The sequence below is a fragment of the Arachis stenosperma genome, chromosome 5 (assembly GCF_014773155.1).
Source record: "Arachis stenosperma cultivar V10309 chromosome 5, arast.V10309.gnm1.PFL2, whole genome shotgun sequence".
NCBI lineage: Eukaryota > Viridiplantae > Streptophyta > Magnoliopsida > Fabales > Fabaceae > Arachis > Arachis stenosperma.
The window spans coordinates 7,641,938-7,658,336 of NC_080381.1; the positions used below are offsets into that span (position 1 = coordinate 7,641,938).

General features: G+C 36.3%; 1 protein-coding gene and 1 non-coding gene across 2 annotated transcripts; one reads left to right on the forward strand and one right to left on the reverse strand.

The window, feature by feature from the left end:
- Nucleotides 1-2,988: 2,988 nt before the first annotated feature.
- On the reverse strand, nt 2,989-3,096 carry LOC130984201 (small nucleolar RNA R71). Its single transcript, XR_009088150.1, has one exon. It is a non-coding gene; the product is annotated as a small nucleolar RNA R71 (small nucleolar RNA).
- A 10,235-nt stretch (nt 3,097-13,331) lies between these two features.
- Nucleotides 13,332-15,993, forward strand: LOC130982229 (probable protein phosphatase 2C 63). Its single transcript, XM_057906128.1, has 4 exons — nt 13,332-13,704; nt 13,948-14,333; nt 15,312-15,551; nt 15,645-15,993. Exons 1-4 carry the CDS (start codon nt 13,434-13,436, stop codon nt 15,888-15,890), a joined length of 1,143 nt encoding a protein of 380 aa, XP_057762111.1. The 5' UTR covers nt 13,332-13,433; the 3' UTR covers nt 15,891-15,993.
- The last annotated feature ends 406 nt before the right edge of the window (nt 15,994-16,399 follow it).

Here is a 16,399-nt window from a genome sequence, read left to right on the forward strand (position 1 = left end):
ACAACCGAGTGCTCGCCTGACAAACGAGCCAACCATTCCGTGAGATCAGAGTCTTCGTGGTATAGGCAAGAACTGATGGCAGCATTCAAGAGAATCCGGAAGGTCTAACCTTGTCTGTGGTATTCTGAGTAGGATTCAATGACTGAATGACTGTGACGTGCTTCAACTCCTAGCAGGCTAGGGCGTTAGTGACAGACGCAAAAGTATCAATGGATATTATTCCGGCCTGAACGAGAACCGGAGCTGAATTCCGCTATGCCGTGACAGGACATATGCAATCGCTTTCACTGAGAGGATGGGAGGTAGCTGCTGACAACAGTGAAACCCTACACAAGCTTGCCATGGAAAGGAGTAAGAAGGATTGGATGAAGGCAGTAGGAAAGCAGAGAGACGGAAGGGAAGGCATCTTCATACACTTGTCTGAAGCTCTTACACCAATGATATACATAAGTATCACTATCTTTATATTCTATGTTATTTTCGTTCATCATCATATACATTTGAGTCTGCCTGACTAAGATTTACAGATGACCATAGCTTGCTTCAATGCTAACAATCTCCGTGGGATCGACCCTTACTCACGTAAGGTATTACTTGGACGACCCAGTGCACTTGCTGGTTAGTTGTGCGAAGTTGTGTAATGCCATGGAATTGAACCACCAAGTTTTTGGAGTTCATGACCAGGGATTATGAGAGTTGTGAAAAGTATTGTTCACAATTTCGCGCACCAAGTTTTTGGCGCCGTTGCCGGGGATTGTTCAAGTTTTGAGCAAGCTTTTGGTAACAATGCCTGGGATTGTTCTAGTTTGGACAACTGACGGTTCATCTTGTTGCTTAGATTAGGTATTTATTTTTTCGAAATTCTTGAAGATGAATTCTAGAGTTTCATGATGATTTGTTGAAATCTGGCTGGCTGAGAAGCCATGTCTAATCTGATTGGACCGAGGTTTCAACTTATCACCACAAGAGCTTGTTGATTCTCATCAATTTTGCTCTTGGAGCAGTGATCTGCTAAGATTTGGCTGGCCTTTGGCCATGTCTAGCGTTTTGGACCGAAGCTTTCTTTGAAAGCTTGGCTGGCTGTGAAGCCATGTCTAATTCCTGGACCGGAGTCTTAGACTAGCATTGCACTGATTCCTGGAATTCTCATTGAGAATTTTGATACCTTTTCCCACTTAATTTTCGAAAAACACAAAAAAATTTACAAAATCATAAAAACCAAAAATATTTGATGTTTCATGCTTAAGTCTAGTGTCTCATCTTAAGTTTGGTGTCAATTGCATGCATTCATTCATGTGTCTTAAGGATCCTCAAGTAATTCTTGATGATTTTTGTGTTCTAATCTTTGAATTCTATTGACTTGAAGCATTTTGTGTGTCTCATATGCATTCTCATATTGTTAGTGTCAGTAGTATACAAACTGCTAAGTTTGGTGTCTTACATGCATTGTTAATTGATTCCTTTTGCATTTTGATTATTAAAAAAAAAAACCAAGAATATTTTTAATTTGTGTCTTTTCAAGTCAATGATACAAAGAATTGAAGATTCAGAACATACTGCAGAGGAATTATACAGAAAAAGCTGAGCATTCAAAAATGCCTAGTGAAGAAGGCAGACTGGCGTTTAAACGCCAGCCAGGGCACCTGGTTGGGCGTTTAACGCCCAAAGAGGTAGCATTTTGGGCGTTAAACGCCAGAATGTATACCATTCTGGGCGTTTAACGCCAGGATGGTGCTAGGGGGAAGATTTTGTTTTCAAAATCAATTTTTTTCAAGTTTTCAAAGTTTTTCAAAATCAAATCTTTTTCAAATCATATCTTTTCAATCAAATGTTTTCAAAATCAATTTCTTTCCTTTTTCAAAGATACTTACTAACAATTAATGATTTGATTGAACATTTTTTGCCTCTTCTATTAAGAACGGTTTTATGTTTGAATCATATCTTTTCTTGTTAGGCAAGTCATTAATTTTTTTTTAAAATCATATCTTTTCAAAATGTTTTCAAATCATATCTTTCAAAATTGTTTTCAAATCATATCTTCTCAATCACATCTTTTTAAAACCATAACTTTTCAATTAAATCTTTTTAACCACATCTTTTTCAAAATAGCTTTCAATCAAATCTTTTTAATTTCTAATTTCAAAATCTTTTTCAAAAATCACTTGATTTCTTTTTCACTTTTAATTTTCGAAAATTATCAATCAAATTTTCAAAATGTTTTCAAAATCTTTTAAATGAATTTTCGAAAATTCTCTTCCCTCCTTCCCACATCCTTCTATTTATGGAGTACCACTCCTTCTAAATGCACAATTCGAACCTTATCTAAGTAAAAGTTTGAATTCTTCTTCCCCTTCTTCTTTCTATTTCTCTTTTCCTCTGACATCTCAAGGAATTTCTATACTGTGACATAGAGGATTCCACATTTTCTTGTTCTCTTCTCTTTCATATGAGCAGGAGCAAGGACAAAGGCATTCTTGTTGAAGCTGACCCTGAACCTGAAAGGACCTTGAAGAGAAAGCTAAGAGAAGCTAAAGCACAACTCTCTCTAGAGGACCTGACCGAATTCTTCAAGGAAGAAGAACACATGGCAGCCGAAAACAACAACAATGCCAACAATGCAAGGAAGGTGCTGGGTGACTTCACTGCACCTACTCCTGATTTTTATGGGAGAAGCATCTCTATCCCTGCCATTGGAGCAAACAACTTTGAGCTTAAGCCTCAATTAGTTTCTCTAATGCAACAGAATTGCAAGTTCCATGGACTTCCAATGGAAGATCCTCATCAGTTCTTAGCTGAATTCTTGCAAATCTATGACACAGTCAAGACTAATGGGGTTAACCCTGAGGTCTATAGACTGATGCTATTCCCTTTTGCTGTAAGAGACAGAGCTAGAATATGGTTGGATTCTCAACCTAAAGAAAGCCTGGACTCTTGGAAAAGCTAGTCAATGCCTTCTTGGCAAAGTTCTTTCCACCACAAAGATGGAGTAAGCTTAGAGTGGAAGTCCAAACCTTCAGACAGAAGGATGGAGAATCCCTCTATGAAGCTTGGGAAAGATACAAACAATTAATCAGAAGATGTCCCTCAGACATGCTTTCTGAATGGAGCATCATAGGTATTTTCTATGATGGTCTCTCTGAACTATCCAAGATGTCTTTGGATAGCTCTGCTGGAGGATCTCTTCATCTGAAGAAGACGCCTACAGAGGCTCAAGAATTGATTGAAATGGTTGCAAATAACCAATTCATGTACACTTCTGAAAGAAATCCTGTGAACAATGGGACTAGTCAGAAGAAAGGAGTTCTTGAGATTGACACTCTGAATGCCATATTGGCTCAGAACAAGATATTGACTCAACAAGTCAATTTGATTTCTCAAAGTCTGTCTGGAATGCAAAATGCACCAAACAGTACTAAGGATGCTTCATCTGAGGAAGAAGCTTATGATCCTGAGAACCCTTCCATGGAAGAGGTGAATTACCTAGGAGAACCCTATGGAAACACCTACAATTCTTCATGGAGAAATCACCCCAATTTCTCATGGAAGAATCAAGAGAGACCTCAACAAGGTTTCAATAACAATAATGGTGGAAGAAACAGGTTTAGCAATGGCAAGCCTTTTCCATCATCTTCTCAGCAACAGACAGAGAGTTCTAAGCAGAATAATTCTGACTTAGCAACAATGGTCTCTGATCTAATAAAGACCACTCAAAGTTTCATGAATGAAACAAGGTCCTCCATCAGGAATTTGGAAGGACAAGTGGGTCAGCTGAGTAAGAAAATTACTGAACTCCCTCCTAGTACTCTCCCAAGCAATACAGAAGAAAATCCAAAAGGAGAGTGCAAAGCCATAAACATGGCCGAATTTGGAGAGGAAAGAGAGGAAGTGGACGCCACTGAGGAAGGCCTCAATGGGCGTGCACTAGCCTCAACTGAGTTCCCCAATGAGGAACCGTGGGAATCTGAGGCTCAAAATGAGACCATAGAGATTCCATTGGACTTACTTCTGCCATTCATGAGCTCTGATGAGTATTCTTCCTCTGAAGAGGATGAGTATGTCACTGAAGAGCAAGTTGCTAAATACCTTGGAGCAATCATGAAGTTAAATGACAAGTTATTTGGAAATGAGACTTGGGAGAATGAACCTCCTTTGCTCACCAAAGAACTGGATGACTTGTCTAGGCAGAAACTGCCTCAAAAGAGGCAGGATCCTGGGAAGTTTTTTATACCTTGTACCATAGGCACCATGACCTTCAAGAAGGCCTTGTGTGACTTAGGGTCAAGTGTAAACCTCATGCCCCTCTCTGTAATGGAGAAATTAGGGATCCTTGAGGTGCAAGCTGCAAGAATCTCATTGGAGATGGCAGACAATTCAAGAAAACAAGCTCATGGACTTGTAGAGAATGTTTTGGTGAAGATTGAAGACCATTACATCCCTACTGACTTCATAGTCCTAGAGACTGGGAAGTGCATGGATGAATCCATCATCCTTGGCAGACCTTTCCTAGCCACAGCAAAGGCTGTGATTGATGTTGATAGAGGAGAGTTGATCATTCAAGTGAATGAAGAATCCTTGGTGTTTAAGGCCCAAGGACATCCCTCTATCATCATGGAGAGGAAGCATGAAGAGCTTCTCTCAAAACAGAGCCAAGCAGAGCCCCCACAGTCAAACTCTAAGTTTGGTGTTGGGAGGCCACAACCAAACTCTAAGTTTGGTGTTGAACCCCCACATTCAAACTCTAAGTTTGGTGTTGGGAGGTTCCAACACGGTTCTGAGCATTTCTGAGGCTCCATGAGAGTCCTCTGTCAAGCTAATGACATTAAAGAAGCGCTTGTTGGGAGGCAACCCAATGTTTTATAGTTAACTATTTTCTTTTGTTATTTTACCTTTTTTGTAGGTTGATGATCATAAGAAGTCACAAAAACAATGAAAAAAGCAAAAACAGAATGAAAAACAGGAAGAAAAACAGCACACCCTGGAGGAGAAGAAGCTGGCGTTCAAACGCCAGTAATGCTAGCTGTTGGGCGTTTAACGCCCAGTCTGGCACCATTCTGGGCGTTTAACGCCAGAAAGGGGCACCAGACTGGCGTTAAACGCCAGTAAAGGGCAACAACCTGGCGTTAAACGCCAGGAATGGGCACCAGCCCGGCGTTTAACGCCAGAAATAGCTCAAAACGTGATTTTGAGCAACATTTGGTGCAGGGATGACTTTTCCTTGACACCACAGGATCTGTGGACCCCACAGGACCCCACCATCATTCTCTCTCTTCTTCCCCCATTCACCAATCACCTCAATACCTCTTCCCCAAAAACCCTTCACCTATCAAATCCCATCTTTCTCTTCACCACTCACATCCATCCTTCATAAATCCCCACCAACCTCACCCTTCCAATTCAAACCACTTTCCCTCCCAAACCCACCCTCCATGGCCGAACCATAACCCCCCTCTCTCCTATAAATACCCTTCTCCAACCCTTCATTTTCACACAACCTAAACACCCTTTCTTCCCCTTCTTGGCCGAACACACCACCTTCCCCCTCTTCCTCATTTCTTCTTCTTCTACTCTCTTCTTTCTTCTTTTGCTCGAGGACGAGCAAACATTTTAAGTTTGGTGTGGTAAAAGCGTTGCTTTTTCATAACCATTTATGGCATCCAAGGCCGGAGAAACCTCTAAAAAGAGGAAAGGGAAGGCAAAGGCTTCCACCTCCGAGTCATGGGAGATGGATAGATTCCTCTCAAGGGTGCATCAAGTCCACTTCTATGAAGTTGTGGCCTTGAAGAAGGTGATCCCCGAAGTCCCCTTTTCACTCAAAAAGGGTGAATATCCGGAGATCCGCCATGAGATCCGAAGAAGAGGTTGGGAAGTACTTACCAACCCCATTCAACAAGTCGGAATCTTGATGGTTCAAGAGTTCTATGCCAATGCATGGATCACCAAGAACCATGACCAAAGTGTGAACCCGAATCCAAAGAATTATCTCACTATGGTTCGGGGGAAATACTTGGATTTTAGTCCGGAGAGTGTGAGGGTGGCGTTCAACTTGCCTATGATGCAAGGAGATGAGCATCATTACACTAGAAGGGTCAACTTTGATCAAAGGTTGGACCAAGTCCTCACAACCATATGTGAAGAGGGCGCACAATGGAAGCAAGATTCAAGAGGCAAGCCGGTTCAATTAAGAAGGCATGACCTCAAACCCGTGGCTAGAGGATGGTTAGAGTTCATACAACGCTCAATCATTCCCACTAGCAACCGGTCCGAAGTTACCATAGACCGGGCCATCATGATCCATAGCATCATAATTGGAGAAGAAATAGAAGTTCATGAGGTTATAGCCCAAGAACTCTACAAGGTGGCGGACAAGACCTCCACTTTGGCAAGGTTAGCCTTTCCTCACCTCATTTGTCACCTCTGTTATTCAGTTGGAGTTGACATAGAGGGAGACATCACCATTGATGAGGATAAGCTCATTACCAAGAAAAGGATGGAGCACACAAGAGACCCCTCTCATCATGAGATCCCTGAGATGCCTCAAGGGATGCACTTTCCTCCACAAAACTATTGGGAGCAAGTAAACACCTCCCTAGGAGAATTGAGTTCCAACATGGGACAACTAAGGGTGGAGCATCAAGAACACTCCATTCTCCTCCATGAAATTAGAGAAGACCAAAGAATCATGAGGGAGGAGCAACAAAGACAAGGAAGAGACATTGAGGAGCTCAAGCACTCCATAGGATCTTCAAGAGCAAGAAAGAGCCGCCATCACTAAGGTGGACCCGTTCCTTGATTTCCTTGTTCTCTATTCTTCTGTTTTTCGATTTTTATGCTTTATGTTATCCATGCTTGTGTCTTGTGATCATTAGTGTCTTAGTGTCTATGCCTTAAAGTTATGAATGTCCTATGAATCCATCACCTTTCTTGAATAAAAACGTGCTTAATTGAAAAGGAAAGAATTGCATGAATTCTGAATTTTATAATGGTTTAATTATTTTGATGTGGTGGCAACACTTTTGTTCTCTGAATGTATGCTTGAACAGTGCATATGTCTTTTGAATTTGTGGTTCATGAATGTTGGCTCTTGAAAGAATGATGAAAAAGGAGACATGTTACTGAGGATCTGAAAAATCATTAAAAATGATTCTTGAAGCAAGAAAAAGCAGTGAATACAAAAAAAAAAGAGAAAAAGCAAACGAAAAAAAAAAATCGAAAAAAAAAAGAAAGAAAAAGAAAGAAATAAAGTTGTGATCCAAGGCAAATAAAAGTGTGCTTAAGAACCCTGGACACCTCTAATTGGGGACTTTAGCAAAGCTGAGTCACAATCTGAAAAGGTTCACCCAATTATGTGTCTGTGGCATGTATGTATCCGGTGGTAATACTGGAAGACAGAGTGCTTTGGGCCACAGCCAAGACTCAATAAATAGCTATGTTCAAGAATCATACTTTACTAGGAGAATCATTAACACTATCTGGATTCTAAGTTCCTAAGGAAGCCAATCATTCTGAATTACAAGGATAGAGTGAGATGCCAAAACTATTCAGAGACAAAAAGTTAAAAGCCCCGCTCATCTAATTAATACTGATCTTCATAGATGTTTTTGGAATTCATTGCATATTCTCTTCTTTTTATCTTATTTGATTTTCAGTTGCTTGGGGACAAGCAACAATTTAAGTTTGGTGTTGTGATGAGCGGATAATTTGTATACTTTTTGGCATTGTTTTTAGTATATTTTTAGTATGATCTAGTTAGTTTTTAGTATATTTTTATTAGTTTTTAATTAAAATTCACTTTTCTGGACTTTACTATGAGTTTGTGTGTTTTTCTGTGATTTCAGGAATTTTCTGGCTGAAATTGAGGGACCTGAGCAAAAATCTGATCCAGAGACTCAAAAGGACTGCAGATGCTGTTGGATTCTGACCTCCCTGCACTCGAAGTGGATTTTCTGGAGCTACAGAAGCCCAATTGGCGCGCTCTCAACGGCGTTGGAAAGTAGACATCCTGGGCTTTCCAGCAATATATAATAGTCCATACTTTGCCCAAGATTTGATGGCCCAAACCGGCGTTCAAAGTCACCTCAAGGAATTCCAGCGTTAAACGCCGGAACTGGCACCTAATTGGGAGTTAAACGCCCAAACTGGCACTAAAGCTGGCGTTTAACTCCAAGGAGAGTCTCTACACGAAATTTCTTCATTGCTCAGCCCAAACACACACCAAGTGGGCCCGGAAGTGGATTTTTATGTCATTTACTCATCTATGTACTAGTTTTCTATAAGTAGGACCTTTTACTATTGTATTTGAAATCTTTGGATTATTTTAGATCCTTTGATCATCTTTGGACATCTTTGGATTATTTTAGATCCTTTGATCATCTTTGGACATCTAGTTCTTAGATCATTCGGCCATGCCTAGACCTTGTTCTTATGTATTTTCAACGGTGGAGTTTCTACACACCATAGATTAAGGTGTGGAGCTCTGCTGTACCTCGAGTATTAATGCAATTACTATTGTTCTTCCATTCAATTCCGCTTGTTCTTTTACCAAGATATCACTTGTTCTTCAACTTGATGAAGGTGATGATTGACGCCCATCACCATTCTCACCTATGAACAAGGTGACTGACAACCACTCTTGTTCTACAAGCATCTGAGACTTAGTGAATATCTCTTGGATTTCTGATTGCATGATGCATGGTTGATCGCCTGACAACCGAGTGCTCGCCTGACAAACGAGCCAACCATTCCGTGAGATCAGAGTCTTCGTGGTATAGGCAAGAACTGATGGCAGCATTCAAGAGAATCCGGAAGGTCTAACCTTGTCTGTGGTATTCTGAGTAGGATTCAATGACTGAATGACTGTGACGTGCTTCAAACTCCTAGCAGGCTAGGGCGTTAGTGACAGACGCAAAAGTATCAATGGATATTATTCCGGCCTGAACGAGAACCGACAGCTGAATTCCGCTATGCCGTGACAGGACATATGCAATCGCTTTCACTGAGAGGATGGGAGGTAGCTGCTGACAACAGTGAAACCCTACACAAGCTTGCCATGGAAAGGAGTAAGAAGGATTGGATGAAGGCAGTAGGAAAGCAGAGAGACGGAAGGGAAGGCATCTTCATACACTTGTCTGAAGCTCTTACACCAATGATATACATAAGTATCACTATCTTTATCTTCTATGTTATTTTCGTTCATCATCATATACATTTGAGTCTGCCTGACTAAGATTTACAAGATGACCATAGCTTGCTTCAATGCTAACAATCTCCGTGGGATCGACCCTTACTCACGTAAGGTATTACTTGGACGACCCAGTGCACTTGCTGGTTAGTTGTGCGAAGTTGTGTAATGCCATGGAATTGAACCACCAAGTTTTTGGAGTTCATGACCAGGGATTATGAGAGTTGTGAAAAGTATTGTTCACAATTTCGCGCACCACTCATCAAAAGGCATGTGGAAGGTGTGCGTCTCAGGACGCCACCGCTCAATAAATGCGCTAAGGAGAGGCTCATCAACCCAGAACCACTGACTGTTAAGCCTAGCCAAATGATACAAGCCCGCTGTCTCCAGATAGGGTATAATCCGATCGTGTAACGACATATTTTGTTGTCTTCTGACGCCGCTAATAACCCTAGCAGGCTGCAAAATGTGGGTAACAAAAACCTTCAACATACATCCATTACTAATACCATCAAACATAACTTATAAAAAATTACTAGAATAACAATAAAAATAAAAAAATTAAATTCTACTAACAATAACCATGGTCATAGCAATTTCTAACCTACAAGTAATATTTTTACTAACAATAACAATAATAATATTAATATTTATATAAATAACTCTAATCAGAATAACAATAAGGATAAACATAATAAAATATATTTTTACCAACAATAATCCTAATAATATCAATATTTATATAAATAATATTAGTAGAAATAACAATAAGAATAAAAAAAATAAAATATTCTTACTAACCATAACCATAATAATATCAATTTCTATATAAACAATTATATTTTTATTAACAATAACCATAACAATATCAATATTTATATAAATAATATTAATCAGAATAACAATTCAAATAAACATAAAAAAATATTTTTACTAACAATAACGCTCATAATGTCAACATTTATATAAATAACATTACTAACAATATTAATAACAATGTTAATAATAATAACTTACCTCTTCATCGAGGTATCCTGCCACGTGAGCAACGCCATTTAGTCGGTACAAGCGATCCTCAGACTCCATTGGCTCCATCAGATTCCTCCTTCAAACCTTCAAAGCTTTTCCAAATTCCTCTCAACACAAGAAGCTTCAAAATTTTTTGGTGAGACAAATGATCCGTGAAAGCCTTCAGCGGATTACGTATTTATATGCTACAACGCATAAATCGTGGGAGGTTACAGGGGTTTATGCTTATTGAAACTTGTTCATAAACCGCGGTAGGTTACCGGGTTTTATATTCATAGCGTTTTCTTCATAAACCGTGGTAACCTACCACGGTTTATGCATGCCATGCAATGTTCCTAAACCGTTGGAACCTCCCACGGTTTACGTATAAAACCAAAACCGTGTTAACTTGCCACGGATTACATAAAATTCGTTTTGCACATTTACGTAACAGGATTCCATTTTATGTATTTGGGTAAACATTTCAAGCAGTTTATTTATTTGAGTAAATTGCCCATATATATATATATATATATATATATATATATATATATATATATATATATATATATATATATATATATAAGTAAAAGTAAAATTTCCAAAAGACAATCTTCACTTCGCGGAGAGAAGTACACATCCAACGAGGGCATCACGTCCAGTACTTATAAGATGGAAAATTCCCAAAACGGGTGAGACCGTCATTCCTTTCGGAGTTCTAAGATGGAAAATTTCCAAAACGGGTGAGACCGTCATTCCTTTCGGAGTTCTCATAAGGGATAATAGTTCCAAAACAGAGGCGATGTAAAGATTACATGAATCCTCTAAGCAATCCTAACACTCCAACCAATAGAAATCCAAACCTAGCAATATACTAAACCAGAAAACAGTAAGGTAGGTATGCTAGACTAACTAACTACACTCTACACTCATGCACCTTTGAACCTCAAATTCTTAAACTATCTCTTATTAGTTCTCTTACCTTTCACTTATTATGTTTCTTTCAGTCTCAAATGTGTACGATACGGAGGACACGAAAAATAAAAAAAGTGTCCATACTTCATAATTAAATATACATTAAAATTAACCAGTAATACAGAATATTCACATATTAAATATATATTAGAAATAAATTAAAAAAAATATTAGATAACAATAAAAATTTATTATTTTTTATCATTAATTAGCCATTAATATTGGGATAAAATAGTTATTGGATTACGAAGCTAAAAAATTAGACTAAAAAAATTAAATTAATAAATAAATGATAGTCAAAAACAATAAATTTTAATAATTTTTAATTTTTTTTATAAATTAAATTAAACATATATTTATATATAAATATATAATAATTAATTAAAAAGTTATTTTTTATGTGTACATAATATTTTTAATTTTTAAATATTATTATTAAATAAAAATAAAAAATATTATTTATATACTAAAAATAAAATTGAGATTAAGTATCAACAAACATCTCTTTTGAAGTGCATACAACAGTACAATATTTTGTGGAACTGGTCTAACTGTATATTCACTGAAGTCCGCACTTCAGCCTAGTGATTCCCGCAACAAGTCTTGAGGATAATTCATTAACCTAATCTGATAATTACAGGATGGGTTAATGCAGAAGAATACTTCTCAATTCTCATAATACGTACAAGGTTACAACTATCGTTGTCTTAACTCTCGAGAAACATTCAACTGTTAATAAATTTCCAAGAAAACAAGATAAACGATAGCTGAATATAACAAGAAATAAGGCAGGCAATCGAGTCAATGGTCATAAATAATTTTGAAAGTAAGCCTCCATTGGTTGACCATTAAAGTCATTGTCAATTCGTCATTTCCTATTGTTTCATTTAAAAAAGCCATAAAATCCATTGTCCCACAAATGTGAAAAAGTGATGTATAAAATCTTATATATTTAGTTTTTTATTAGTAAACTACTAATAACGTATATAAAAATAAAAAATATTAAGTGATTAATATTTTTTTAATATTTATTTTATATATAAATCAATATTAATTAATTTTTTTACTTTTCTTATTAACAGTATTTTATCATTTTCTATAAAAAAGATGAATTTAAATAATTACATCTTCTATCAATAATTAAAATAAAATATTAAATTGTATAGCATTTTTAAATAATCAAAATTTTTAATCAAGACATATTTTAGGATTTGTTTGGATGAATTTTTTAAAAATTATTTTTTTTAAATATTTTTTAGAAAAGGTAATTTTATGTTTTGATATTTTATATAAAAAATTTTTTTATTTATCAATTATGTTTGTGTATAATATTTTTTGTTTATTTATTATATTAAAAGTATTTTTTTTAAAAATATATTTTTTAAAAAATATAAATTATAATTTTTTAAAAAAATTTATTTTTTTAATATTTTTATTTTTATTATTAAAAATTTATTAAATACATTAAAAAATAAAAATATATTTTTTATTAATTTAATAACACTCAAATAAGCAATAAGCAATAAATTTTGTGTTCTAGCCTCTAGAAATAGAAAATAATAAATATAATTTTAATGTGATGAAGAAAAGTAATTTACACTTAGAACTAAATAAGAATTTTCCTAATCTTAATCATTTAATACAACGTATATATACATTTCTTGTACATCCGTTTCATTTGAATTTTTTGATCTCATCACAAACACTAACCGCAAGCAATGCACTAATAAATGCAGCAAATTGTTTTCACTTATCAGCCCATATTATTTCTCTTCACTTTCACTTGTTAACTTAAACAGCTAATTGTTGTCAAATCCTCCGTGGCACCATGTAACCCATTTCTTGCACCACAAGATTTTTCTCCTTGTTAAGTAATTAATAATTTTTTTGAACAAAATGAATAAAAATTCTAAAATTAATCCAATTTAAATAAAATATACTATATTTTAAATTATTTATCTAAATTTTAATATTAAAATACATACACTTAATGAATTGAACATTTAATATATCTATTATTTATTATTTAATATTTTTATTGTCTATCTATATTTTATTTTTATTTATTGGTGCACCCCTCTCCTCTACCGTCTCCTTTACGCCCTTTTCTACGTTCCAAAAGACAAAAATTCTACATTTTAACGCGGAATTCACACGTTAGTCAACATTTTCATTCACCAACAAACCTTTCTTTCGTCTTTATTCAGGCACCGTGGACCGGACACCACACACACATACAGTGTGAAACATAAGAGGAAAACGAAAATTAAGGATGTTGGAGCTCTGTCGAAAACCGTTGATGTGCTTCTTCTCATGTGGACTAGGAGGAGGCAACTATGACGATGAGCTTCTATGGGACTTAGAGTTGAAGCCACACACCGCAGGTGAATATTCAATTGCTGTTGTTCAAGCCAATTCTTCTTTGGAAGACCAAGCACAGGTGTTTACTTCTCCCTTTGCAACTCTTGTTGGTGTTTATGACGGCCATGGTGGACCTGAAGCTTCTCGTTTCGTAACCAACCATCTCTTCTCCTTCATTCACAGTAAGACACTAATTCAATTATTCAATAGTATACTTCTATGATTTCATTGACCAATAGTTATCAAATGAATTGAAATTACAATTGACACAGTAACACTCTATATATAAATGACTATGCTTTGTGGTATGTATGATACAATGAAACTCCATATATCAAAGACTATCCAACGTTTGATTTTTTTTTTAATGAATTGGCACGGAACTATGGAAATGAAATGACGATTATTGTTCTTGTTCGTGGCAGTGTTCTCTGCAGAGGATGGTGGGTTATCGGAGCAAGTGATAAAGAAAGCTTTCAGTGCAACTGAAGAGGAGTTCTTGCGTATGGTGAAGCAATCATGGATTTCGCAGCCACACATTGCTTCGGTGGGATCGTGTTGTATTCTTGGAGCAATTTCAAACGATGTTCTCTATGTTGCTAACCTTGGAGACTCGAGGGCAGTTCTCGGTCGCAAAGCATTCGGAGGAAACGAGGTTGGTTGCGGTCATAATGTGGTGGCAGAGCGTTTGTCCACGGATCATAATGTTGGAGTGGAGGAGGTGAGAAAGGAGGTTGAGGCTCTTCACCCTGATGATGATTATGTTGTGGTTAATGCTAATGGAGTTTGGAGAATCAAGGGGATTATTCAGGTACTTATATATTCTCTTCAATTTCATCCATCAAAATTGTTCAGCACGTTAAATTTGATTTTTCTTCCTTGGGTGCTCTGTTTCCCAATTGATTGAAAATGTATTAGTTTCAACTGATATCAGAATTTGTGTTCTGCTTTGCTTCGTAATCCTAAATGAGTGACTTGATCACTTAAATTGTTGTCTTTTAGCATCTGAGCTACAACTACAAGAGATCCTAAGAGCTAACAACCTATAAGATTCAACTGCACTATTTAAGTGACTTAGATTAACATTATCAGCATAACTCTCTCTTTTTTTTTAAAAAAAAAAAAAAGAAAACGTTTCTTGGTACATTTGAGTATAAATGATCTTCTATGAATTATGTCTGTCTGTTCTATTCTGGCATCAGACAATTTTGCTCTTTATTCATTGTGATTTTTGTATGAATTTCATATTATAAGGAAAGCATTCATTGTTTTAGCTTCTCTTAAATCGCCAAAGAATAAAATTTTCCAGAATAGGTGACTATATATCGTGCGTTTGTGCCCAACATTTGGCTCCACTTTCCATGTTTTTGGGCCACGTCACACACCTTAGCACCCTGTTGCTTGTGGTAGCCCACTGTGGTGGTGACACGGATCAATTATGTGATTCTATGGTGGACTCATGCTTATGAATGATCTTTGATATCAGATTTGTCTGCATTTTTGGACAACTCTTAGTGGAGTGCATAATTGGTTTCATGGAAGTTTCATGATCTGAATCCTCTAGCCACAAGCCAGGCAATTTTTGCATGTGATAAAATTCAGAAGAAGAAAAAAAAACCTCTTGTGCGAAAAATTACGTCACTTCTTCGAAATATACCCTTCTGGAATATGTGTTAAAATTTGAATTAGTTGCATAATTTCAGTATAAGAACAACCATGCTACACAAAATACACGTTAAAACTGTGAGAAACAACACATTTTTGTTAATTACTGCTTCAATCTGAATAGGTCTCAAGATCAATTGGAGATGTTTATCTAAAGAAGCCAGAGTTCGACAACAACTCTATAATGTTCCAGCAATGTGTGTCCCCGGTACCTTTAAAGAGAGCCGTGATGACGGCGGAGCCATCAATATTAACTCGGAAGTTGAAGGCGGAGGATTTGTTTCTGATCTTCGCATCGGACGGACTTTGGGAGCAATTAACAGACAAAGAAGCCGTTGAAATCGTGTCTAGAAGTCCAAGAAAAGTAAGCACTCTGATAACTAACAAAGTCCCTTCCTTACTCCTTTAGTTTCTTTTTCTTTGTTAAAAGTATTTGAAATTGCATATGCATTTGTAGGGGATAGCAAAAAGATTGGTGAGAGCTGCACTAGAAGCTGTTGCAAAGAAAAAAGAAATGAGATATCAGGATTTAAAGAAAATTGAGAAAGGTGTAAGGCGCCATTTCCATGATGATATTACAGTGATTGTTATATACCTTGATCATTCACAAAATTCTGTGAATGGTAGTAGGCCAAGACATCAAGGAATCTATGATTCTGTTAATGCTCCTGTAGATATCTACTCTATTAATGCAGATAGGTAATCTTGTAAAATTAATAAGCTAGAACTATAGTCTTATATATTGGCTAAATTGTGCCCAAAAATTTATCTCACATAAAATCTTGGGGTATCATTGGTTGGATTAATTATTGAGAAATTAGTGTAATTATGGAATGAGGTTGTGAGAAGTGGCAATCGGATATTTTTTAAGATGCTGATTACAAGTGGATCATCTCGAAGCATGATCATACAATTTTATTATATGTATTTTACAAAAAGAAAAAGGAATTAGTAAATGAAACCATTATTAAAAATCAACCCCAGAAAATTGCAAAATAACTGCAGATCAGATCAGCGAGCAATTTTTTGTATGTTCTCGATCTTTTATTGCCTAGAATTTATTAAACCACGAAGATAAAAAAAATCTGGCATTTATATTAAATATGTTGATTTATTTTAATTAAAATTAAAAGATAACTTCTAATAAACGAATAACTCGTATAAGTAATACACATGATTTCTTTTGGGTAAAAAATAAATATGAATTCAAAT